General features: G+C 48.1%; 1 protein-coding gene across 7 annotated transcripts; it reads left to right on the plus strand.

Moving 5' to 3' along the window:
- Positions 1-2,673: 2,673 nt before the first annotated feature.
- On the plus strand, positions 2,674-25,744 carry EDDM13 (epididymal protein 13). Of its 7 annotated transcripts, XM_035724946.1 has the most exons (16): positions 2,674-2,832; positions 5,528-5,545; positions 5,833-5,838; positions 6,639-6,647; positions 8,821-8,829; positions 9,421-9,447; positions 12,744-12,797; positions 13,182-13,199; positions 15,267-15,272; positions 16,034-16,042; positions 16,734-16,742; positions 17,092-17,118; positions 17,789-17,815; positions 21,543-21,676; positions 23,307-23,344; positions 24,835-25,744. In XM_035724946.1, exons 1-16 carry the CDS (start codon positions 2,748-2,750, stop codon positions 24,857-24,859), a joined length of 501 nt encoding a protein of 166 aa, XP_035580839.1. In that variant the 5' UTR covers positions 2,674-2,747; the 3' UTR covers positions 24,860-25,744. The 7 variants fall into 7 exon arrangements, with proteins under 7 accessions (XP_035580839.1, XP_035580835.1, XP_035580836.1 ...); XM_035724942.1 differs by lacking the exon at positions 23,307-23,344; XM_035724943.1 differs by lacking the exons at positions 16,034-16,042; positions 23,307-23,344.
- Positions 25,745-27,057: the final 1,313 nt, after the last annotated feature.

The following is a 27,057-nucleotide window of genomic DNA, read 5'->3' on the forward strand; positions in this document are numbered from 1 at the left end:
CGTCACACCAGCTGGGGCTGCGACCACCCGTGTGGGTGTTGCTCCGTGGGAGTAATGGCCTCTGTGCAGGGCACACAACGCTCATCCCTCCCACTGTGATCAAGCCCTGGGGTTGCTCCAGGAACTGCATGGAAGGATTGAACTGTTTTCATTAATTTCTCTGTAGAGAGCTGGGGGGCTGGTACTGCTGGTGGTGGTGGTTTAATTTTTTAATTGGGTTAATTTTAATATGAGCAGTCACTGTGCATGTACTTTTTCTCATAATACAGGAGTATATTTGATTGTCATTTTGAGAGACTTTAACGTATTTTTCCACACTGAAAGTGTTTTTTATTTGGCATAAAATTTACCTAATATAAAGTCAGGATTTTTTAAAAAGATTTTATTTATTTATTTGAGAGAGAGAGAGCACGCATGAGCAGGAGGAGAGGCAGAGGGAGAGGGAGAAGCAGGCTCCCCACTGAGCAGGATGCCTGATATGGGGCTTGATCCCAGGACCCTGAGATCATGACCTGAGTCCAAGTCAGACACCTTAAGTTATAATTAACCCTAAGGTTAATTATTTTAAATATACAATTCCGTGACACTTAGCACATTAACAATGTTGTGCAACCATCCCCTGTACCAAATTTGAAAACATTTTCATCACCCGCAAGGAGACCCCATTATCATTCAGCACTCACTCCCCTCCCCCCTGCCCCGACCCCTAGTGGCGACTACCATACTTTCTGTTTCTATGGATTTACCTATTCCAGATGTTTATATAAACGAGTCATAGAATATGTGGTCTCCTGTGCTGGCTGTTTGCACTGAGCATAATGTTTTCAAGGTGCATCCATGTTGTAGCACATGTCAGTACTTTATTACCTTCGTAGTTAAATAATATCCCAGGATACGGACTGACCACATTTGCTTATCCGTTCATCCATCGGTGGGCATTTGGGTTGCTTCCACTTTTCGGCTATTGCAAATGGTGCTGTTCTGAGCATCTGCATGTGCTATGGACCCAGTGTGTCCTCCCCAAATTCATGTGTCGAAATCCTAATCCCCCGTGGGGTGGTATTAGGAGGTGAGGACTCGGGGAGGTGATGGGTGAAGCCCTCATGTATGGGATCAGTGTGCTCGTGAGAAGAGACCAGAGAGTTTGTGCTCCCTGTCTCTGCTCCCTGCCAGGTAGGATACTACAAGAAGGCAGCCACCGGCAAGCAAAGGAGAGCCCCTCCCCAAACTGCTGTCACCTTGATCTTGGACAGTCAGGTTCCTCCATAATTAACATTTTACACTAGTGTGGTACATTTGTTACAATCGATGAATGAATATGGATACTTTATTATTAACTAAAGTCTATGGTTATATTAGGGTTCACTCCCTGTTGTACAGTTCTGTGGATTTTGACAAATGCATGTCATGTACCCACCATTACAGTGTAATGCTGAAGACTTTCACTGCCTTGAAAATCCCCTCTGCCCCATCTATTTATAATATACTTTATTTTTATGGCAAAAAATTTTAAAGTTTTGCTCATAAAACTTTATGGTTAATGAATATTTGAAGCCTTGGAGAAATGCTCAGTACACATTGTGCATAAAGAACAAAGCACTTTAAATACTTTATGCATGAAACGATCACTTCTTAAGATACACATGCACAGGGGCGTCTGGGTGGCTCAGTCATTTGGGTGTCTGACTCTTGGTTTCAGCTCAGGTCATGGTCTCGGGGTTGTAGGATTGAGCCCCCTTTGGGGTCCACGCTCAGCACGGGGTCCGCTTGAGACTCTCTCTCTCCCTCTCTGCCCCTCCCCCTGCTAGCACTATCACTCTAAAATAAATAAAATCTTTTAAAAAAGATATGCATGCATATCACATATATCATGTATTAAATGTATGTATAATCATGATATGTTCATATATTGTATTCTTGATATACATACAGGGAGACAATCTGCACCATTCCGTGTGCTTTATAGATATATACACAAATAATCTTTCAACACCAATGAGGTTGAAAATACCATTATACCCATTTTAAAGATGAGGAAGCTGAGGCACAAAGTGGCTGAGTAAGTTGTTCAGGGCACACAGTCAGTGAATGTTAGGGACATGTAAATGCACAAGAATGTGAAAATAATACTTATCTCGGGGCAGAAGTATGACAGGTGCTTTTGTTTGCTTGTGTTGTTGTTTTCAGAAACTTACAATTTGTCCAGGACAGGGTCGGCACACTTTTCCATCAAGAGTCCGATAGTGACTATTTTTGGCTTTGTGGGTCAGATGGTCTGTGTCATGGCTGTTCAACTCTGCCTTTGGAGCAGGAAAGCCCTCGTGGCAGGACACAAGTGAACGGACTGTGTTCCAATAAAACATTCTTTGCGGACGCTAGAATTCCACTTGCCATGGAATATTATTCTTTTGTCTTCCCCCCACCCCCCGGCCAACCGTTTAAAAATGTAAGGAAACACTCAGCTCAAGGGCCCTACAATAACAGGAGGCAGATAGGATAGCAAGCATCATGCTGGGCATTTTATCTACAGTGTTTCTTTAAGATAAATAAGCAATGCGGGCAGGAAGAACAGCTCCTGCGTCAGCAGCTGGTGGCAGGGGCACGAGGCTGGGTGCCTGCCAGCCTCCGGGCCAGCGAAAGGGCATGCGTGGGCAGGTAGCTTGGCCCTGGGAGTCCTGGAGGACAGTGGGTGGCCAGAGTCCTGTCTGTCTTGGAAGGAGAACGTCCACCCCAGAGCCCGCCCCACTATGCGCAGATGCAAGCTGTGTCTGAGGATGCCCCTGCTGATTCTGCTTTTCCTGGGACTGGCGGAAGCCTGCATTCCCCGTGAGGGTAATGTCGGCACCTACTCCCCACCTCCTCTTCCTTTCTGCTTACAGTGTCTAGGCTCCCGTGGCTGGCTCCGGGTAGCCTCCTTAAGTCTGACCAGACTCCTGCTGGCTTCAGGTGCAGGCTTCCCGGGTCAAGATGGAGGGTGGGTGAGCCCTGTAACCCTACAGCCCCACCGTAGCATTCTTGGAGACAGACTTGCATCTGCATCTGGTTTTGTCATGGGCTCTTTGTGACTTTGGCGGGGAGACATTGCTTGAATAAGCCTGACTGTCCTCATCGGACCAGTAGGCATCATAAGCATCTCCAGTCCATCGGATTTCTGTGTGTCATCGATGCGGTTATGTGTGCGTGGTGCCTGGGAGTTGACATTATTATGGTCACAGAGTTCTAGCGAGGCCCCAGATCTTTACAGTGTAAGGACACCACATGTTGGAAAGAGCACTTGAGTCTCATCACAATGCTGAGTTCCTATTGTCTCATTTGCTCCACAAATATTCATTGAGTTCCTGGTTTGTTCCCTGTGCTCGATGCTGGGAATGCAGTGGATGAAAAAGACAGACAGAGTCCCATCCGCACAGAATTCTCATGTTACATGAATAAGCACGTCCCAGTGTGGCCACTGAGAGAAGACCTCTCCGGATAAGTGACATTTGAGGGGAGATGCCGATGGTGGGTAGGAGCTAGCCAGCCAGGGGCGCCTGGGGGGCTCAGTCATCAAGCATCTGCCTTGAGCTCAGGTCATGATCCTAGGGTCCTGGGATCGAGCCCCGCATTGGGCTCCCTGCTCGACGGGAAGCCTGCTTCTCCCTCTCCCACTCCCCCTGCTTGTGTTCCCCCTCTCGCTATATCTCTCTGTCAAATAAATAAATAAAATCTGAAAAAAAAAAAAAAAGGAGCTAGCCAGCCAGAGTTAGGAAACAGTCTAGGGGGAGGGGGAGAAGGTACATGCAAAGGCCCTGGGGCAGGAAGGCAATGGGTCCCTTCATGGATCTTAGAGAAGCCTGTGTGTCTGGAGCATGGTGGATGGGGAGAGGGGCATGGTGGGTGGGGATGGTTACAAGTAAGAACGGAGAGGAGGCAGAAACCAGCACACAAGGGCTCTTGTGGGTCAGATTAGGGTGTGGATATCGCAAGTGCCAAAGGAAGCAATTCAAGGCTGTCAGGAAGGGAGTGTCGTATTTAGGGGTGTGTGTGTGTGTGTGTGTGTGTGTGGTTAAATGATCAATCTTGGTCCTAATGAAGAATAGATTGGGTGGGAACCAGGGTTAGGGAAAGAGAGAAGTGAAGAAAGACTCCGATAATTTTGGTTTTTCATTTCATTTCACTTTATAGTTTTTGCAGCTGGATGATTGTGCTGCCCTTCAGTGAGATGGGAGAGTTCTGTAGAGCAATTGATTTTTTTTTTTTAAAACTGTACTTTGAAGTAATTTTAGACATACAGAAAAGTCACAAAATTAGAGCTCCCAAACACCCTCCTCCCAGCCTCCCTTAATGTTACCATCTTACCCAACACAAACACAGCCATGACAGACAGGACTTAACACCATTACAAAACTACTACCTTAAATCACAGACCCTATTCCTAATTCACCAGTTTCCCCATAAATGTTCCTCTTCTATTTGAGGATCCACTCCAGGATCCCACATTGCCCTGGGTCATCACATCTCACTCTTTTGCCATTAGTCCTTACAACCCGTGGTTGAGTTGGCCAATCTTTCATGACCTTGACCCTTTCGAAAAAGAATGGTCAGATATTCTGAAGAACGTCTCTCAGTCTCAGCTTGTCTGAAAGTGTCTCGCGATTGTGCTGAGGTTATGCGTTTTGGGCAGGAAGTCCACGGACGGGGTGGTAGGCCCTTCTCTGCGCCATTTTGTCAGGGACGTCGATGTGTCTCATTACTCAAGATGTTAACCTTGATCGTTAGGTTACGGTGTGTCTGTCAGGGTTCTCTACAGTCCAGTAACTATTTCCCCTTTGTAATTAATGAATGTCCTGGGGGAGTTGGAGACTATGCAAATACCCTATTTCTCCCCAAACGTTTGCCCACCAATTATAGCATCCACCAGTGGATCTTGCCTGCAAAGATGATCACCATCATATGTGCTCCATGGTGATTCTCTATTTCTCTTATTCCTTCTACATGTATTAATTGGAATTCCTCTGTGAGGAAGAGTTGACCCATGTGCTCTATTTATTTATTCCAGTATTTATTTATATCACTGTGAATCCATGGATGTTTATTTTATTAACAAAAAGTAACGTTACTTTCTGATGGGTGAGAGGATGATGACCGCAAATTCTCTTTGGGACATGCTGCTATGTTTGAAGAGCCTGTAAGAAGTTCGAGACATCCGTAGGTCACAGGTTCCATGAGAGCAGGGCTTGAGATGTCCTATTAACTGTGTACCAGGGTCTCTCTTCCCCACCAGTCTTGCAAATGTCTACAGAGCGGGCGCTGAATCTGATTCATCTGCATCCCCAGCGCCAAGCATGTGGCGGTGGCCAGAGTCTGTGCCAAATCAATGTCGGTTGGGTGAATGATGGATGGATGATGGGTGGGCCTGAGTAGATTTATTGACATACACAGTGGGTGGGTTGTCTGTCTCTGTGGGCATCACAGTGATCTAACACTGAATTCTCTCCTTACTTCCTGCTCCTGTTGGACTCTGGATGGCTAACACTTTTGCTTCCAGTCGCCATTGAAGAAAAAAGTAAGAACTGTGTAAACCCCCAAGTTTGTATTCCCATAGCTAGCTCCTCTCAGATTCCTTCTGATGTCAAGACCCCTCAGGGAATGCTGGCGAAAGGTGGGGCTTGGGTCCGGCACCCAGGCTTTGTCTTGGGGGCAGGGAAGAACTGTAAGTAGTAAAGACACAAATCCTCCATGAAGGAATAAAGAAACTAACTGAGATGGATAATATTAGCATTAATCCTACTCTCTCCCTTGCTTTTATTTTCCATGTCAATCCACTGACTCCTGGTTCTGTTGCCTTTCCAGTCAAATGTAAGTAAGTCCTACCTCCTTCCCCTTACCTAACTAGGAAGCCCTTCAATCCAGAGAAGGGGTGCGAGGAAGAGGCCAAAGTGTTGACCGCCACGATCAACCAGGGCAGATTCCGAGACAGACTCTCAGTCCTGACTCAGGCTCCCAACCCAGAATCTGCAGATCCCAGGGGGCAAATAGGTGGACTTCAGGGAGGTCAACGAGCCTTTGCGATCTTGTGTAAAACTGAGTGTGCAAGAGACAGAAAGAGGATCGAGAACTGGTGTGGTTTTCTGGGAATGTTTATAATTTTATAACTTTGATCAGACTTTCAGTAGGATCAGCAAACTTCTGCTCTAAAAAGTACAACTGGATTGGAATAGATTGCATGTATTCATTTGGTGGGTTTTAGATGAGAAAAATATGCTGTGGACTGGATAAGCTTCCCTCTTTTCCAAGTATTAACCTTCCTGGTCTCCAGTTGAGAAGTGGAGATAACAATTGGTTGTTATGGAGACAGACCCTCCTTCTGCAAACCTCCCAGAACCCCGGTGGAGGGGGAGAATCTGGATGCCCCAGACAACTGGTATCCCTGGGGTTTTTTGACTTTGGGATAAATGTGTCCCCAAAGGGGTCCAGGACTCTTAGAATGGGTCACAGCTTCTCAGTCTAGTTCCCTACCCTATCTGGGGACCTGTGTGGTACACTGAGGTATGAAGGATGACTTGATTGATTTCGTATTCCTTTTGAACCTTTATTGGGAAAATGATCCCCACTGGCCGCCATTGGTCCTCTCCTTCCCGGGGCTTGCCTGTCAACAGTGCTGAAAGGTAAGACTCTGGGTCCACCTGCCTCCCTTTGGTTTGATTGTCTGTGTCCGACAGGGGTAATTTCTGCTGATCTTCAATGGGTCTTTCTTCTCTTGGCTGTCTATAGCCCAGCTTCTAATCTAGAAACCTACAAAATCGAGTACTAGAATATCTTGAAGAAAACAAAATACTGCACCCCTTCTTCTCCTCCCCCAGCCAATCAATCAATCAATCAAACCCAGTTGCCCAGAAATTGAGCACATTTTCATGGTTTACATATGACTGAAGGAAAGTCATCAGGCCATGGAGCTAAATTCGAGTCCACCTGAAATCTAATAGTTGGACAGATTGACTTCCATCTCTGCTTTCTGAGTATGATAGAAAAAGCTGCATCATCACTATGTACTCAGGAATCCCCACAGATGGTGCCTAAGGCAGCCCAGGCCACTATAACAGACTACCAGAGCCTGGGTGGTGGAAACAACAGTTATCTCTCACAGTTCGAGGCTGGAAATCCAAAATCAAGGTGCCAGGGATTCAGCTCCTGGTAAGAGCCTGCTGTTTGGCACGTGGACAGCTGCCTCCAACGGTGTCCTCACATGGTGGAGCAGGGAGCCATCGGGCACCAATCCCAACATGGGACTTCTCCCCTCCTGCCCTCACCTAAACCTAATCACCTCCCAAAGGACACCCCCCTCCAGAGACATCACATTAGGGGTTAGGGCTTCAACATATGAATTTGGGGGGAACATACACATTCATTCAATAACAGACAGCGATCTGGAATCAGTTCAGGGAAATGAGCCCACAGCTTCACGACGGAGTCTGCAAGCGGGGGAGGCAGGAGGCTAAGTCAGGACGTGAGGTGCTGACTGGCACGAAGGGCATCGTCTCGGCACCAGGCATCTCTGGGTTCAGAGCCCGGGTCTGCCCCTTCCTTGCTGGACCACCCTGGAGAAGTCACTTCACCTCTCTGTGCCTACTTCATGTGGCTAAATGCAGTCACAGATGTGAAGCACTTTTTAACGCAGCCTAAGAAAACCAGTTCAATGGTCCTTTCTGCTTCTATCCACTCCCTACACACACATATACAATCATCTCTAAGTAAGAATGCAATTATTACTACTTACATCATATTACCATTTCTTCTTTTAAAAACTATTTGAGAGAGAGAGAAGGAGCGGGGGGGGGGGGGGGCGTTGAGAGGGAGGGGCAGAGGGAGAGTCAGACTCCCTGCTGAGCAGGGATGGGCTCGATCCCAGGACCGCGGGATCCTGACCTGAGCCGAAGGCAGACTCTTAACAGACCGAGCCACTCAGGCGCCCCCATATTACTCACTCTAACATTTATAGAATGTTTACCTTGGGCCAGGAATAGGTTAAGATCCCCCCGCCCTTAAGCATTCTCTTCCTTTCTTATTGCCACAGCTCCAAATGGGACATAATATCTGCATTTTTCAGAGGCATTGTGAGTTCCGTGACCAGTCCAAGATCACCCAGGTAGTAAAACGTATAGTTAGGATATCACATGTAACCCGATATTCCTGACAAGTTACTACGTGATTACTTTAAGTGATATGGAGGATGGTTTTGTGAGCTACTCAAATATAGACGTCTCCACTAACATAGTAGAATTCCTCAGTACGGAGGGAACCTTACCACAACCCCACGGTGGGTATCAACATTCCCATTTTGTGGATAAGGACGTGGAAGGTTTACGGAGGACGTCAGAGAGATCTGAGTTTGAATCCCTGCACCCGCTCATCAGCTACAGGAGGCAGACTTTCTCTTGTGCAAACTTCACAGGCAACACGACACTGTTCTGACCTGAGAGGGTTGGTGTGAGTCACTAGAGCTAAAGACTCGGCACCTCTTTCTAGAGTTGGGAACGGGTCGATCCTGCCTCTCTTCCTAGTGTGGCTGAGCAATGGTCCATGACTGTTCCCCAGCTTACTTAAGCTCCCTCCAATATCAAATGCAGAGACTCCAGCCTCTCACAGGGTTCTGGGTCTCAGCCCCTAACTGCCCACCACCACCTGCTGTGGAATCTACTCCCCAGCCTGTTGCTCACCCCCAGCATCTCATTTTGTGTTTGGTTTTCTACCTGTGGCTCCATCTCCGTGATCCCGCCGTTCTGTACCCCATCCGTGACCTTGGCCACCACCATGCTGACTCTTCTGGATGGACTGCTTCAGGAATCCTAGGTAAATCCTTTGTCATGCTCCTGATGGCTTTCTTTCTTTCTTTTTTTTTTTTTTTAAGATTTTTTATTTATTTTTTAACAGAGAGAGAGACAGCGAGAGAGGGAACACGAGCAGGGAGAGTGAGAGAGGGAGAAGCAGGCTTCCCGCGGAGCAGGGAGCCCGATGTGGGGCTCGATCCCAGGACCCTGGGATCAGGACTCGAGCCGAAGGCAGACGCTTAATGACTGAGCCACCCAGGTGCCCTCGTGATGGCTTTAGACTGTGAACTTTGGTGGGGAACTTTGAGCATGAATTTCTGAGCATCTCCCATGTGCCTGGACCAGATGGATCAAATATGCTCCCCCTTTAAGAACTCAGAGAACAGAGACAAATAAACAGAAATGATATCAGAGACAAGGGATGCCCGCTAGGGGTGATGGGGAAAGGGGACAGTGGGGATGTTGAAGGAAACCCTAAATCATGCCTGAGGCACCATAGCTGTACTTCCCAAAGAAGAGAGGTTGTTAAATCTGTTGAGCTGGGGAAATCCATTCAGTAGGACTATTTCTTTGTGTCATATTTGCATACCATGTGGTGTATCTTCTTCCTCAGGTATGATGACCAGGTTGTCCACAGATGGTAAGTGGGAGGCCTTTATCCTCTCTGGTGTGTCTCTTCTCTTGTCTACAAGGTCATGCGGACTTACAGAGGGAGTCATCTACATTGTTACTTATTCATTTAAAATATGTATTTTATTTATTCATTTATTTAATGTCCTACTGATTTGGGAAGAGCCATTCAGATAGCATCCAGCCCCACTGTGTTTCTTTGAGTTTTAAGGTGATGAAATTTTTTATTCCCGCATGGCAGAGCTAGAAATCTACCTGATAGTTATTATGCTGTAGATTTTTGAAGGTATAAAAATAGCATGTGTATGTGGGAGAAGTTGAGGGGACATAAAGTCAACCTCAGAATCTCCTCCTCATCCCGTCCCAGGTCTGTCGAGTCTCTGGTGCATTCTTACCAGAAACACCCACGCATGCATATGGTTACCCTCCACTTTTTGAGTTAAAAACGTTGTGCCTTTCAGCAGAACTTGCCTCTTTCTTTCAAATATCTGAACACTATGTCACTCACTCTCGTGTAATTTAATGAGTCTCCTGTTCACAGAACTTTTGTTTTCCTCTTATCTTCGTTTTGGATCTGCTTTCGTTCGTGTTTATCCCGTGGCAAGCGATGCTGCAACATGCTCGCACTCCTTGGATTTTCTTGCTTTTCTCGTGTTTGCATTGACTTATGTGTGAGATAAACTCCTTAACAGGGTAACGGCCGGGTCAAAGGGCACAGGCATTGAAAATGTGGACAGAGATTGAACACATTTTCACTCCCGCCAACAGCCAACAAGAATGCTTATTCCCCATGTCTAGCAACACAGGGAATTCTATAACTTCTTGATTTTTGATGCTGGGATGGCTGAAGAAACTGTGTCCCCATTTCGTACAAAGAGGTAGAATGGACACAGGTAGGAGCTCCTGCCACATCCATGTACCAGCCATACCACCACTTATATTTTTCTTTAAACAGACTCAGTTCTTTTTTTTTAATATTTTATTTATTTATTTCATAGAGAGAGAGACAGCGAGAGAGGGAACACAAGCAGGGGGAGTGGGAGAGGGAGAAGCAGGCCTCCCGTGGAGCAGGGAGCCCGATGCGGGGCTCGATCCCAGGACCCTGGGACCATGACCTGAGCCGAAGGCAGACACTTAACAACTGAGCCACCCAGGCACCCCCAGACTCAGTTCTTTTACCTACATAGATAAACTTGAAAAGGAAACAAGACACCATGCGAGAAAGTAGAAAGCCAGTCTTTTTTTTAAATTATTTTTTTCTTTAAATTTTTTATTGTTATGTTAATCACCATATATTACATCATTAGTTTTTGATGCAGTGTTCCATGATTCATTGTTTGTGCATAACACCCAGTGCTCCACGCAGAACGTGCCCTCTTTAATACCCATCACCAGGCTAACCCATCCCCCCACCCCCTCCCCTCTAGAACCCTCAGTTTGTTTTTCAGAGTCCATCGTCTCTCATGGTTCGTCTCCCCCTCCGACTTACTCCCCTTCATTCTTCCTCTCCTGTTATCTTCTTCTTTTTCTTTTTTCTTAAAATATGTTGCGTTATTTGTTTCAGAAGTACAGAACTGTGATTCAACAGTCTTGCACAATTCACAGCGCTCACCATAGCACATACCCTCCCCAATGTCTATCACACAGCCACCCCATCCCTCCCACCCCCAACCACTCCAGCAACCCTCAGTTTGTTCCTGAGATTAAGAATTCCCCATATCAGTGAGGTCATATGATACATGTCGGTAGAAAGCCAGTATTGTTCGTTATAGGCAGACACTGTAAAAATAAATATAATGAAAATAAACTATTAGTAAGTTATAACGCGGTGCCGGTCTCTACTGAGACTCTTCATCTGAAGCCTGTTCTCCCCACTTTGGTAGAAAGAGTGTTGGAGAGGGGCTAAGAGACAAGCCAGCATCATTTTGAGACTTTCTCTCTGCTCACTGGGGAATTGGGAGGGGAACGCCTCCCCACCCCCCTTCCCTGGTCCCCTGAGATCTCAGCCACCACTGACGGCTCACATCCCACTTCCAAGGGGATGCATATGGCCCCAGATGCCCAGGCAGAGTGGGTATGAGCTGGCCTTCCAGAAGCTCCAGCCCAGCTCCACTCTTTACCAGCCGAGTAACCAGGGACAAATCTGTCTTCTTCCAGCAAACCGGGGCTACTGCTTATGAGGTTAAGCCAAAATATATGAAAAACTCAGTGCTAGGGAGCCAGCTAGAGCTGGCCCAACTCCGCCCACCCTACACTCCGTGGATTCTGGAGTCCAGAGACCTCTCTACTGGTTCTGCTGCTTGAAGAGAACAGTTCTCATCAGCCTGGGAGCAGAACTCTCCTCTGTTGGTTCCCATGAGAAATCGCTCGTGTCTGCAAGTGGATGAGTCCCGAGGAGGGTTAGGGAGACAGCAGAGGTCACAACCTGAGTAGACAGCATTCTCCCATCTCAGGGGCTCCGTTCCTCCCGCGCTGCCTGTGCAGTGAATCATTCAGCTCTCCCTAACTCCTACCCTCAGACAATCCACCTCACTCATACACGTCAGCCCTCCGTGGAAGGCAGCTGCACATTTTTAAAAAATGTGCTTCTTAGTCCACATGACAAGTGCCCGCTATAAACCCAAAGATCAATGTAATAAAGCCATTATTGGGAGTGATGACCTAATACCTAATACCCTCAACCTGAGTCATAGGCTCATGGGGCTGGAGATCATGTGACCCAAAATACAGATGGGGAAACGGAGGTCCAGAAGGAAGCAGAGCATCAGGGCCAGAGCGGCAACTAACAGAAGTTTCATTAAGCCCCTTAAAAAAGCCAGTGTGTTTTCAGGGCTCTGCCTGCATTGTTTCTTTAATTCCCCTAACAGAGGTAGATGCCATCATAATCTAAAGTGAGCCCATTGGCCAGGGACATTCGCAGTGTTAGCGTTAAAACTCTCTCTCCTGGGAACCCCTTCGGTGCCGGGCAAGCCAGAATGGCTGGTCATCCTGTTAGAATTCCATTTTTATGACGAGGACACTGAGGTGCGGAGAGGTGGGGTACATTGCTGAAGGTCAGAAAGCTAGTGTGTGTGGAGCTGGGATCCGGACAGGGGTCCAAGTCTTGCAATGCAGCGTCCCTGTTGTTCGGATGAAGTCTGGGGGCTTTCCGCTCACCTACACGGCGCCGCGTCATCGAGCTCCAGATACTCTTGTGCCAGGCTCCTTCCCACCCAGGACCAGGCCCACGCTGTTCCCTCAGCCTGGGATGCATTCCTCTCCCCGCTTCCAGACGTCCTCCCACGGTTAACCCTACTCATGTTTCAGGTTTCAGACACAGCGACAGTGCCTCCGAGATGCCTTCCCTGGCCCCCCGACAAGGTCAGAAACCACACCCCCTTACAGGTTCCCACTGCACCCTGCAGGTTTACCCAAACACACTCACCCAGGTCGTGCTCCACAGATGACCCTTGTCACTGCTTCTCTGACTTGACTCTCTGTGCCTGAGGACCTCGCTCGCTTTGCTGTCCATGTGTCCTCACGCCTTGCACATGGTAGATGCTCCATCCAGATTTGTGGGAGAGAGAGACTGACTGCACGATGGAGTCTTCATCTGCCTCATCTCCAGTAGTCCTTCGCCTCTGCTCTCCTCTGACCAGTCAGGGACACCTACTTGCCAGTATCTAGGCTTCCAGTCTTAATGCCCATTTCTCTCTCTACTCTGCACCTCCATCGGGACCCGGCTGCCTGCATTCTCCCCTCCAGACAGGACCGAAGAAGAAAGTGAGTATCGTGTCCTTGAGATTACATTCTTGTAACCCTCTCTGGGCCTTGAAATTCCTTAAAAATATCTGGGAAAGGGTTGGTCCAGACCCTGGCATTTAGGCATTGGCCTGGGGCGGGGGCGCAGTTGGTACAAACAGACTCCGCTGGAGAATCTCAGCTGTGGTGTGCTGGTGTGATGGTTAACAACTGCCTCTTGGGGGGCATGCGGTGGGAAAGGGAGCTTCTCTCCTCCTCTTCCGAGGTCAAGATTTGCCCACCTTTTAAATCCATGGCCTAGAATAAGGTCTGGGACACAGCTGGGCTACACAAATGTTCCTTGAAGGAAATGAATGTCCCCTACAACTGCTAATGCATAGTATCTTTGTTAATTGGAAGGAGTTGAAGAGAAATAGTAGTTGAGCATCTATCTCTGTTATATTAGTGAATTCTCACAACAGCACTGTGAGCCGGATGGAGCCCAAGTTAGACGACAGGGTTCCCAAAATTGGCTGATCATCAGAAAGTTAAAAGAACAAAACAACCAAAACAAAACATGATTTTCTGTGTTCCACCCACAATTTTTGCATGAGAATACCAAAGGGTGGGCTCTAGGAATCTGTTCTTTCAAAAGGTTTCTCAGGTGATTTGATTCAGATGGTTTGAGAACCACTGAGCTAGAGCAGGAGTTGGCAAACTACAGCCTGGCCCACTTCCTGTTTTTTTTTTAAATAAAATTTTATTGACACCTAATCATACACATTCATTTATGCACCCTCTATGGCTGGGTTCTTGCTGCCAGAGCAGTTGAGTAGTCATGACTATGACTGCTGACCTGCAAAGCCTAAAATACCTACTATCTGGTCCTTTATGGAAGATGTTTGTTGGGGCACCTGGGTGGCTCAGTTGGTTAAGTGTCTGACTCTTTTTTTTTTTAAGATTTTATTTATTTATTTATTTATTTATTTATTTATTTATTTATCTGAGAGAGCGAGAATGAGAGAGAGAGCACATGAGATGGGGGAGGGTCAGAGGGAGAAGGAGACTCCCCGCTGAGCAGGGAGCCCGATGCAGGACTCGATCCTGGGACTCCAGGATCATGACCTGAGCCGAAGGCAGTCGCCCAACCAACTGAGCCACCCAGGCGCCCAACTGTCTAACTCTTGATATCAGCGTCATGAGTTCAAGCCCTGTGTTGGGCTCCACAGTAGGCGTGGAGCCTAGTTAAAAAAAAAAAGAGAGAGAGAGAGAGAAGAAGATGTTTGCTGACCTCTGAGCCAGAGCAATGCCTCTCAGGGTCTTTGTTTAAAATTAGGATCTCATCTCAGATCTACCTAAAGAATCAGGACATCTGGGGTGGAGCTTCAGGCTCCTTGTTTGAAACAAGTTACCCAGGTGGTGACCCTTCAACACACTAAATCCACACATATGGACCCACCAACTTCAACTCAATAAGCAGATTGTTTCGGTGGGGGTCCATCATAATTTATGGGGGTGAAGTGGACAAAAAAGAAGTGGTACTTTTCCCTCAATCTTCAGTCTCAAGTCCCACTTCTACTCTCCCCTTGAGATGGAGAGGTGGTGATTCACTGGTACCCACCTGTGTTGGGACATTGTGTGGCTCTCCTAAACACCCTCATCCCTTCTTTCACTTATAGAGCAAGGTAATGATGTCCATGTTATTTTAAGATGGCTACCCTATGACTCTGAGATTGATAAGTATTGAATAAAATAAAAAAATTTTTTAAAAACGGTGCACAAGAAAACTGGTGAAATCAGAGTACATTCTATTGTCTGGGTACTGGTATTGTGCCAACGTCAATTTACTGGTTTTGACAATGTACTGTGGTTATGTAAGATGCTGCCATTGGGAGAAGCTGAACGGCAGTCATGCAGGATCTCTCTGTACTATTTTTGCAATATTTTGTGAGTTTATAATTAGTACGCAATAAAAAGTTGAAAGTGATTTTAAGATTATTTAATGAAGGAATAATGGAGTGTCCTTGGGGTGGTGTTAATGTTATCTTACTCTCTTGCCTGCTCTTTTCCACATTTACTTCCTGACTTCTGGTTCTGCCTGTCCTCCAGTGAAAAGTAAGTTATTTTTCCTTTTTTAGGGGTCACTGGGATGTTTGGGTGCTATGAAGTATAGGAAACAAGAGAAGGGGATCTTTGAATTGTTCTCTTCAATTTAGGGCTCAGGTTGAGAGAGACCCTCTGCTAAGGGAGGTCTCAATCTACTGCCCCCTGCCCCCACCTCTGCAGGAGGCTCAGGATGAGCTGTAGGGGTCCACCTGCCCCTTGAGGCTGCAGGGAAAATTGAGGGAGGGTGTCTGGACTCAGGTGGGTCTGAGGCTGCAGGTATGACTGGGTATGTGAGCACATATGCATATAAGGTCCCCGGATTTTATCAGATTCTCAAAAGCCAAGGACCACTGCCCCAGAATTCAAGGATGTATTGAGTTATGTGTAAGAGGTGCAGCCCATTCTTTCCTGAGCCTCAGGAGAGAAATTAGATAAAAATGGGTCAAGGGGATCCTTTGCTGACAATCTTTCCAATCTCTGGGGGAGGCATCCCCAAGGAAAATGGGCACCTGCGGCTTCTGGCCACCTGGATAAATGCCTCTCCAAAAGGGAGAAGTATAGTAGAAGCAACCCATCCTGGCCCCCAGAGCATCCCATGAAGTCTGGGGGATACCCTCCTTTTCCTTCTATGGGAGGGTCTCCTTGGGAACCATCAGGGTGGGGTGAACTAAGAAGGAACCATTAACACCTTCCTGGTCCCCTCCTTCTGTTTCTGTCGGTGTCCAATGACCTCTACTGGATGTTCACCTCCTTGCCCCTCATCTCAACAGTACTGAAAAGTAAGATTCTTATTTCACGTTGCCCTCCCCACCCCATGCTTTGTTCCCTTTCTTATCTCTGCTAATGGGTCCATTCCTAGCCATGGATCATCTCTGGAGAAATTTCTTTAAAACCCAGGGACTACTTTCAAAAAGGTGGGGTGTCCTGTGGGAACCAACCTCCCTCCTCAGATCAGGGATCTGGGCAATGATACGGTGATGATGGTGATGATAATAACTAAAATCCATTCAGAATTTCCCAAGTGCTGGGCACTGGAGGCAGCACCTTTAAGGTATCATGCTCTGTACTCCCCCACAACATCTTCACAAAGTAGGCATTATTCGTCCCAAGTCTGCGAGGTGCCAACAACACAGGGACACTAAATACAAGGAGAAGGATGGTGGCTGCCTTCCCAGCCTAACCCTGATCCAATGCAAGTGCCTTCAGTCATTCGATTTCCCCTCTGACCCAGACAATGAGGCTTTGGCTGGTCTCCCCTGTTCACTGCCAAGTCCTAACTGATCACCACACCCCCCCCCCCCCCGGGCTCTGCTCTCATGGGTTTCTGGTCTCCCCACCTTCTGATCTGCTGATTTGTTTCCTCCTTATGGCCTCGTCTCTCATGACTCCTTGGATTCAACACTCTGGACCTCGTCTGCCCCCGTGACCGTGCCTCCCGGACCACCCTTTTCTCTGCATGGGCAACATCAGAGATCCTAGGTAAGAATCTCACTCCATGCATGCTGTGGGGTTTTGGTGGGAAGCTTGTCTGGCAAGGATATTACTCCACACTCAGTATGTGCCGGGACCGTGCAGGGCTGTGGAAACCCCAAAGATGAACTCGACATGTTCGCACGTCTGCGTAAACTCGTCGTCTGTTGGGGGAGACCGTGGTTATAAGGCAAAAGGGATCAGTGTCCCAAGGGAGGTGGCAACTAGAAAAGGTACCTGGAATCCAGCAGGGCTTCCTGGAGGAGCAGTAGCTTGTGGTGAGCTTGTCAGACTTGGGGACCCAACGGCACTCTTCATGCTGCCTTTTGCGGTTCAGTTTGTGTGTTGTTTTCCTTAGGTTTGCTGAGCCTCCAGGTGTTGAATGGTGAGTAGTAACTGTGCGGTTTGGCCCTTCTCTTGGTCTTTACTCTTGTGCACAGAAACACAGAGTTCTTCGCTTTTTTTCTCAATGTTGGAAGAGCCTTTAGAAATCACCGAACCTCACACTCTCTCCATTGTCACTCCCATCATAAGTGTTTTAACATTTTTGTCATTCATCCAACAAATGCTGATGAATACTAGCTCCTCTGTGCCAAGTCCGGCGCTAGGCACTGGGCAAGAGTAGGGAACCAAACAGACAGAAATCGGTGCCTGCATGAACTTGCATTTGAGTTGAGAGGAGAAAGAAAACAAAATAAGTATAGAAGTAGATGAAGCATCTGTTTGATGTGGATGAGTCCTATGGACGCGGTGGAGAGAGGGAGAGGGAGAGACAGCATGGGAGAGGTTGACAGGTTTTCAGAGGGCGCTGAGGGAAAGTGACATTTCACCAGGGAGCCAGGTTGACTGCCTCGCTGCACCAAGGGTGCTCCAGGCACAGGGAAGAGAATGGGCCAAGGCCATGAAGCAGGCGAGTGCCTGGGGACCGAGGGGCAGCGAGGAGGCCACAGCATCCCCTCTGCTCCCCATTGGAGGCACCTGGAGGCACTGCCTCCATCCCTTTCATGCTTCCTTAATGATTTCCTCTCTTCCTCCTTCTCCTTGTTCACCTTTAGAAGAAACAAGTGGTTGCAAGGAAGAAGGTAAGTCGTGGATCCGCACCTTTTCCTGCGTAGAGGACAGTGAGGTCCTTCAGCCCGGTTTATGACAAAGCCCCAAGAAGAGGAGACGCCTCCAGGTAACCACAGGCAGAGCATTGGTGCCCACGAAGGTATCCGTGTGAAGGGCAGCTAGGGCCTTCGAGCTGCTCACTGGTGCCAAGGAGATCCAACACACTGAGGTAGGCGTGGGACCCATTCCTGCTCCCCTGGAAATGACACGTCAGTCCCGAGTGTCAGGGCTGCAAGGCCAAAAACGAAGAGAGAGGAAATCAGGCGATAAAAGCGAGCATCCATGTGGCCCAGATAGTGGCCAGAAGCACTTAAATAAAAGCCTACTGTTATTACGTTCACAAAAATAGATGAAGAATTTCACCAGAGAATTAGAATTTGTTTAAAAAAATAGTCAAATGGCAATTCCAGGATTGAAAATATGTAACCAAAATGACGAATTCAGTGGTTGGGCTTAACAGCAGAGAGCACAAAGAGCAGAGAGATTAAGGAGCTAGAAAACGGGTCAAGAGGAATTACTCAAAGTGAAGCACAGTGGATAAAATAATAGGAAATACAGAAGGAGGCACACAAGACTCAGGGGACACAGTGAAAAGCTGTGACAAGTGAAATGAGAATTTAAGAAGGAGAAGTGAGAGAAAATGAAACAAGTGATATGTCAAGAGTTAACGGATAAAAATTTTGCATATTGGTAAAAATAATCATCAAGCAACAGATTTTAAAAGTTCTGAGAGGGGCGCCTGGCTGGGCTCAGTCAGAAACGCATGCAATTCTTGATTTCAGGGTCATGAGTTTGAATCCCACAGTGGGGGTAGAGAGTACTCAAAAAATCTTGGGCGCCTGGATTAGTCATTAAGCATCTGCCTTCGGCTCAGGTCATGGTCCCAGGGTCCTGGGATCGAGTCCCGCATTGGGCTCCCTGCTTGGTGGGAAGCCTGCTTCTCCCTCTTCCACTCGCCCTGCTTGTGTTCCCTCTCTCGCTGTGTCTCTCTCTGTTAAATAAAAATATAAAATAATAAAATAAAATAAAAAATAAAATAAAATAAAATAAAATAAAATCTTTAAAAAAAAGTTCTGAGAACCCCAAGGGGAATGAATATAAAGAAAAGCACTTCTAGGAACACTGTCAAAAAATAGTTTAAAACCACAAAGAGAACATTTTTAACTCCCCGCTCCCATAAGAGACCTGTAAGAGAGAGACAGAGACAGAAAATTTGAAAGAAAAGTAAGGGGAATTCTATCATAAGAAGTATATCCCTGAGCTGCCAACTGAAAGGAAGCCAATGTAACTATTCTGACACCAGACATCGCTGGTTCTGAGTCAAGAAGTGTTCCTAGAGATAAAGAGGGGCACTGAAATCGATAAAGAAGGGATGAATCCACCAGGAAAATATGCGAGTTCTCAATATGTTTTCACATAAAAGTGGCTGGTTTTTACATAAAAGGAAAACAGGCCAAATGACAAGAAGAAATAGATGCATCCATGATCATAGCAGGGGACTTTAACACCTCTCTCAACAGATGATAGGACAGGTAGATACAACTTCATACGGATGGTCTAAAGAGCAACGAGCCAACATGATGTAACTGACACAGAAAGAACTCTGAACCTGACCCCGATGGAATGCACAGCCTTTTCAACTGAATGTGGGATTATTTTTCTTATCAAAATTGGCTGCATGTTGGTTCATAAAACAAGCCTCAGTCAACTTCGGATTGAAGTCATTTATTTTTTATTATTATTTTTTAAAGATTTTATTTATTTGACAGAGAGAGAGAGAGAGAGCACAAGCATGGGGAGAGGGAGAGGGAGAAGCAGACCTACCAAGCAGGAAGCTGGACAGGGGGCTGGATCCCAGGGATCATGACCCGAGAGGAAGGCAGATGCTTAACCGACTAAACCCAGGTGCCCCCAAATTTAAGTCATTTAGAGGATGCTCTCTGAGTACAGTGGAGTAAGGCTGTAAATCAACACTCAAAGCGCGCCTGGGTGGCTCAGTTGGTTAAGTGACTGCCTTCAGCTCAGGTCATGATCCTGGAGTTCATGGATTGAGTCCCGTGTCGGGCTCCCTGCTTGGCGGGGAGTCTGCTTCGCCCTCTGACCCTCCCCGCTCTCATGTGCTCTCTCTCTCTCAAATAAATAAATAAAATCTTAAAAAAAATCAACAAAGTATTAGGAAATCTAAACTTATCACTGAATAAATACACTTCTAAATAACCCATGGACCAAAGGAGAAATCACAAAATGAATTGAATTGAATGACAGTAAGGATATCGCTATCAATAAAAAGCCAAAGCTTTTTATTTTTTATAAAGATTTAATTTATTTTAGTGGGTTGCAGAGGGAAGGGGCAGAGGGAGATGGAGAGAATCTCAAGCAGACTCCCAGCTGAGCTTGGAGCCCGACACAGGGCTCGATCCCATGACCCTGAGATCATGACCTGAACCGAAATTGAGTTGGACACTTAACAAACTGAACCACCAAGGCACCCCATAACTTTTTTTTAAAGGTTTTATTTAATTATTTGAGAGACAGAGAGTGCGTGCGCATATGTGTGCGAGTGCACACGCGAGTGGGAGGGGGGAGAGAGAAGGCCAAGTAGACTCCCTGATGCGCACAGAGCCCAACGCAATGAGGGGCTGGACATGGGGCTCGATCTCAGGTCCTGAGATCATGACCTGAGCCAAAGTCAGACACTAAACCGACTGAGCCACCCAGGTACCCGCCAAAGCTTTGCTTAGAGAGAAATTTATAATCTTAAATGTGTACCTTAAAAGACGGAAGGAAGGTGAAAACGCAGAAAGCCAATGATTTGAGGACCTACCTAAAGGATTTTTAAAAAGAGAAACAGATTAAACCCAAGTAGAATGAAGGAAGTGATAAAAAGCCAATGAAAAAACTGTACAATAGAAATCAACAGTGCTAACAACTGTTCCTCTGGAAAAGACTAATAAAAATGTAGTTCTCTAGCATTGCTGATGAGAAACAAACAAAAAAATACAGGAGAAACAAATCACCAAAACTAGGAGGGAAGCGATCCTGCAGGTATTGAAAGAATAATAAAGAGGATAGTTTGAAAAACCATATGCCAATAAAATGGCAAGTGTAGACAAAATGGACAAAATCCTAAGAAAACTCAAATGACCAAAAGTGAAACAAAAGAAGGTGGAATATCTGAATAATGCTTTGTCAAAGAAATTTAACCCATAATCAAGCAAACTTCCCACAAAAACGGACAAACACACTCCCAGGGTCAGATGACTTGTATATAGAATTTACCGCGTGCACACACTTATCATAAAACACTTACCGTAGAAATCTGAGGTCTTCCATATGTTATACTTTACTAGGATGTTTAGAACGAAAAGAGCAGGAAAGCACGCTGGGGAGGTGAAAGGCTGTTTTGCACACCGTGTTGGGTCCGGAGCAGGGAGGTGACGCGGTCACGTCTGGGTGTTAGGCAGATTGTCCTGGCACCCTAGTGGCGGACGGCTTCAAGGGCCAAAGCATGGAGCGGGAGGGCAGCTGGGGAGGCTGGTGCCTTGGGGTGGGGTGGAGGGACGGGCCACCGGCAGCAGGAGGCCCAAATGCCCATTGGAGGGGCAGGTGGGGACGAGGTGTGGAGTTCAGGACGGGCAGGGATTTCCAGGCGGGGGAAGGGCATGCCCTCAGTGTGCATCATTCCCCCCCACCCCCGAGTTCTCCCAGAGAAGCTCTCCCTGGCCACCACTGCCCCCAAGAAGTCGCCAGCCAAGCGGACCAGATGGAACATGCTGAAATGCGCCTACATGATGGTCACCTTCCTGTTCGTGTCCTACAACAAAGGAGACTGGGTAAGGAGGAGCCTGTCACTGAAGGGGGGTGGGGAGGGAGGAGGGGGTTGGGCAGAGTGAGGGGAGGAAGGGAGTGAAGGAAGGGAGAGGAGGAAGAGAGCGAGGGAGCTGCCAAGGAGGTGCAGGGGTAGGAGGGAAGACCCCCCTCTGTAGATAGGACCGCCCTCCCTCCCCCCTGCCCTCCCTTACCTCTTCCTTCCTCCCTCCTCCCCTCGCTCCCTCCCTGTCTCTCTCCACCCAGCCCCCTCCACCCTGAGCCTCCATCCTCAAGCTTGGATAGGAGCCACTCCCTTTTGTACTAACACAGCCCCAGATGTTCTTACGAAATACTACCCTTCATTCATTCTCTCCATCTCTGGCTCTGCCTCTCTCTCCCTCTCCATGTAAGGTAGGTTCTTAAGGACCAAGTCACCTACCAAACAGTAAGCAGAGGTACGGGGGCAGAGGCGTGGATTATGACTTGTAAGAAATGGCCAGGAGTCATTCAGCTCATCGATTTATGGACATTCAAATATTTATATATATGCAGCAGGTTCCTTGCTCGACGCTGGGGACTACAAGACCCCACAAGGTCCCTGGACCCACAGAGCTCACACAGTAGGGACAGGACAGATGTGAAATGAGCCATGAGCTCCAGAAAAGGAAGCAACTCAGGGGACCTCTCGCAGCATGTAGGGCAGTGGGCGGCTTCACCTGAGAAGGCAGGGACAGGTCAGAGAAGTGGCCTGCCTTGAGAAGTGCAGGGACAGCCCTTGTGAGCCAAGGGAACATGCAAGGCAAAGACCCTGAGGCCAAATGCACCGTGTGCCTTTGAGGGACCAAAGGAAGATCTGCAGGAGTTGAGAGGGGCAGAGGGAATCTAGATCCGAAAGGGGCCTCCCAGACCATGGCAAGAAGGAAGCTTTTATTCTGAGTCTGGTGGACGGCCATCCGCAAGACTCTGATTTGAAGTAGGAAAGGGTCACTGTGGGTGCTGTGTGTGGCCGGTGACGTGGCATCAGGGCAAGAGGGGAAGCAGAGAGACCGCGGGGAGGAGGCCCAGGTGGCCCAGGCAGGGTGCATGGTAACGGGAGTGGACGTAAGGAGGACCTCGTAGCAGGTCTACAAGGAGAAGCGCTGACGGATTGGTTGTGAGATGGGGGGAAATGGGACCGATGAGATGAGCCTCAGCTGGGCTTGGGTCCTTGGTTAGGCCAGTGGTTCTCCAGTGGGGGCAACCTTGCCACCCAGAGGACGCAGCAGCATCTGGAGATACAGATGGTGGTCATGCCTGGGGACGGGAAACTACTGGCATTTAGTGGGTGGAGGCCAGGGGATGCTGAACATCCTACATTGCATAGGACAGCTGCCCCGACAAACAGTGATCGGGGTCCACATGTCAGTAGTGACGAGGTTGAGAAACCCCGCATTAGAGGATGATGCCACTTAGGGGTTTGGGGAGAATGTGGGAGTTGAGGCTGATGGATTAGCGGGCCCGCAAGAGGTCACAATGAGAGCAAAGGAGGAGAGAGAGGGGGGCAGGAAGGAAGGAAGGAAGGCGTGGGGAGAAAGGGAGGGAAGGCCCTTGACCTGCCTCAGCCCTACCATGTCTTTCTCTGTTTCCGGGTCGCTTCTTCATCAACCTCTCCAGTGTTATTGCCACAACTGTAGCACAGAAGTGGACATCGGGTATGTTATGGCTATGAAGGGCACTCTGTCCCCGCTGGGGTGGGAGGGCTTGGTCCCAATTGCCTCGGGTTTGAGAAGGGAACCCCAGGTGGGTTAGGGAACGCCAATGGTAGAATCTCAGAGTTGTATTAACCAACAGTAACATCTAGCTCATTCACAATGTTGGGCAAGCCTCAGCACCCTCTAGCTACAAAACATTTTCATCAGCCACTAGTCACCTCTCCACGTCTCTGTGGGTGAGCCTGTTCTGGATGTGCCACGGAAACAGAATCACACACCACGTGGCCTCTATGCCAGGCTTCATTCACCCAGCATCGTGTTTTCAAGGTCATCCAGGTGGTGGCAGGGGTCAGCTCTTTGTTCTAATGACTGTGGAGCGTTTCGTTGGAAGACTAGACCACATTTTGTTTATCCATCCAACAGCTGAAGGACCTTTGAGTTGTTGTCACCTTTCGGCTATTGTGATTAGTGCTGCTACGAACATCTGGGTACACGTTTTTGTCTGAACACTTGTTTCCAGTCCTTTTGCGTACATAGCGAGCGGTGGAATTGCTAGGTCCTACGGTAATTCTGTCTAACTTTCTGAGGAACTACTCCAGGATGGATCCTTGATTAGTTAAAACAGTCAAATAGTGAATTTTATGTGATGTGGGTTTTACCTCAACTTTATTTATTTATTTAAAGATTTTATTTATTTGACAGAGAGAGAGAGGGAACACAAGCAGGGGGAGTGGGAGAGGGAGAAGCAGGCCTCCCGCGGAGCAGGGAGCCCGATGCGGGGCTCGATCCCAGGACCCCGGGATCATGACCTGAGCCGAAGGCAGATGCCCAACGACTAAGCCACCCAGGCGCCCCTTACTTCATCTTTAAAACCTGTAAAAAGTGGGGGAGGCCGGGGTCACCCTCAGGCTGTAGCTTGCAGACCCCTGCACCTCACTGTGAGACCCCCTGGGAGGAAGAAGTCCACCTGATCAATGCCGGGGACTCCAGTACACAGGGCCAACCTTACATATTCACCGCCTGCCCCAACCCTGCTGGGCTCCAGCGTGCCAGGCTGGAGATACAGTGAAGCTGGGGGCCACGGGGGGCTGGGGGTCGGAGGTACCGGGAGATGGAGGCGTGGAGGGTGGGGTGGCAGAGTGTATGGGGATGTTGGGGCCTGAGGCATGGAAGGGCGCCGGGGGGCCAGGGGCAGACAGGCTGGGGAGACCCAGGGGCTGCCGCGGGGGAGGTCCCTGCGGTCACCGAGCGCACCCTCCGGGGGAAGGGTAACTGGGAAGCAGGGGAGTGTCCTGGAAGGACCAACTGGGAGGGGACATACGGAACTGGAGGGGTGGCCCCCCCCCACTGGGTGGCAAGAACCTCTGGGAGGAGGAGGCACCTGCTAGGAGGGACGGGAAGGAGCCCCCGCTCTGATCCAAGGCTGCGCACTGCTCGTGGTACAAAGCGAGGCACACCTACATTTCTCTGCTCTTTCTTCCCTTCCTTAGGACCGACCCCTGCTGTTCTTTCTAGCAACCCTGCTCCGTCTCAGCTCAGCCGTCGCCAGTCCTTCATCTGCCCTGAAGTCTCGCCTCCTGAGAAGCCTGCCAGCCCCAGATGACCAGTCTGGAGCGTAACAACCTGGGGTCCTCTGAGGATGACCCCTTTCTGCCCAGAGGCACTGCAGAAAGGTGTCCCTGAGGGTCCCAACAGGCCCAGGGCGAGTGAGTACCCCCAGGGGTCTCCCCACAACTGCTCTCCCTGGCCTCTCCCAACCTCCCCCACTGTTTCTCTAATTAAACCTACCCTAGTTGAAGCAGCTGAAGGCTCAGTTCTTCCATTCATGAGGGGGCAAGGATGCCAAGAATCATAGACACCAATTCTGGTGACAACCTATAAGGAGCTTCTGCTAGGCTGCCCACTTTATGGGTGAAGAAATTACAGCCCAGAGAGATTGCTGATTAGTCCAAGGTCACACAAATGACAGTGCTGAGGTTTGACCCAGGTTTGACTTATTACAAAGTCTATTTTTTTTTTGTACAAAGATTTAGGTCTCCCAGCTGAGGAAATAGGGATCTGAAGATGTAGTGACCCCAAGACTAAACTGTGTCCCAGCTCTCCAGCCTGCGTGCTGCTTTGCCCATATCATATTTGAGGACGACTATGGTCCTGGTTGAGAGCTTGGGCTCTAACAAGGAGACAGGTTTCTTGAGCATAAATTCTGGCTCCACCCCCTTACCGGATTGCAACTTCGGGGAAGTTATTGTCTATTAATGCCTCATTTTGTCATCTGTAAAATGGGGGTATTGACAGAGTAGAAGCCCTCCCATCATCATGATCAGGACCAGTCATTTGTTGGTTCATCAAAAAGTTCATTAAAATAGGCAGTTGAGGGGGCGCCTGGGTGGCTCAGTCATTAGGCGTCTGCCTTTGGCTCAGGTCATGGTCCCAGGGTCCTGGGATGGAGCCCCACATTGGGCTCCCGGCTCGGCGGGGAGCTGCTTCTCCCTCTCCCACTCCCCCTGCTGTGTTCCCTCTCTCGCTGTGTCTCTCTCTGTCAAATAAATAAATAAAATCTTAAAAAAAAAAAAATAGGCAGTTGAAGGGGTGCCTGGGTGGCTCAGTCGGTTAGGTGTCTGCCTTCGGCTCAGGGTCCTGGGATCGAGCCCCACATTCCACATCAGGCTCCCTGCTCAGCGGGAAGTCTGTTTCTCCCTCTCCCTCTGCTGCTCCCCCTGCTTATGCTCTCTCTCTCTGTCAAATAAATAAAATCTTTAAAAAAAATAGGCAATTAAAAACTTTTAAGACATACAAATGTACACTCATTTGGTCCAAAAGAACCAAGGTTTTGTTTTGTGTTTAGTATGGGTCTATGCACCTACAATTTTCAGTTTGTCCCTTCAAGCAGGAGCAAAAATACAAGCACTCTTGCAGAGCAATTGGAATGTAGAAATTTTCTAGAGAACAAGAGAAAAAAAAACAAGAGAAAAGAGTCCATTCTTACAGCTGTCTTGCCCATTCGAATTTAACATTTTTGTTCTGTTTTGTTTTTGTTTAGAGAGAGTGTGAGCAAGCACAAGTGGGGGGAGGGGCAGAGGGAGAGGAAGAGAATCTTAAGCAGGCTCCACACCCAGGGCAGAGCCCAACTCGGGCTCGATCTTATGACTCTGAGATCATGACCTGAGCCAACATCAAGAGTTGGACACTTTAAACGACTGAGCCACCCAGGCGCCCCATTCTGGTTTTTTTCTTTAAAGATTTTATTTTAAGTAATCTCTGCAATCACCTGGGGCTCAAACTCACAACCCTGATATCAAGAGTCACTTGCTGCACCAACTGAGCCAGCCAGACACCCACCTGCATGCATTTTAGAAAGCAGTATGCTTGCCATGGGCCTTCTGCAGCCCTGAACATCAGCCGGTGTGTCTGAGAGAGGGGATAGGGTACATCAGTTACCCCAGGAGTCACTCAACAGTGGAGTCTGCTTAAGAAAGATTCTACTGAACATACCTCATAGCGTTATTTTCAGGTTTAAGTGAAATAATACTTGTCAAACACAATGCCTGACATTGTTCTCTGTAAATGTTGGTTACATTGTTACTTAGGGCAGGAGTGTCCAATCAAAATCTCACATGAGCCACAGTAATTTAAAACTTTCTAGGGGGCACATTAAAAAGTAAAATGATGTTGGTCAAAGGGTTCACACTTTCAATTATAAGATGAATAAGTTC

Source organism: Zalophus californianus, chromosome 17, assembly GCF_009762305.2.
Source record: "Zalophus californianus isolate mZalCal1 chromosome 17, mZalCal1.pri.v2, whole genome shotgun sequence".
NCBI lineage: Eukaryota > Metazoa > Chordata > Mammalia > Carnivora > Otariidae > Zalophus > Zalophus californianus.

Coding starts and splice junctions, on each gene's coding strand:
- EDDM13 (XM_035724942.1), top strand. CDS start 2,748: ATGCGCAGATGCAAGCTGTGTCTGAGGATGCCCCTGCTGATTCTGCTT. Junction 17,816..21,542: donor AAGTGGTTGCAAGGAAGAAG/GTAAGTCGTGGA, acceptor CCCACCCCCGAG/TTCTCCCAGAGAAGCTCTCC. Junction 21,677..24,834: donor CCTACAACAAAGGAGACTGG/GTAAGGAGGAGC, acceptor TCCCTTCCTTAG/GACCGACCCCTGCTGTTCTT.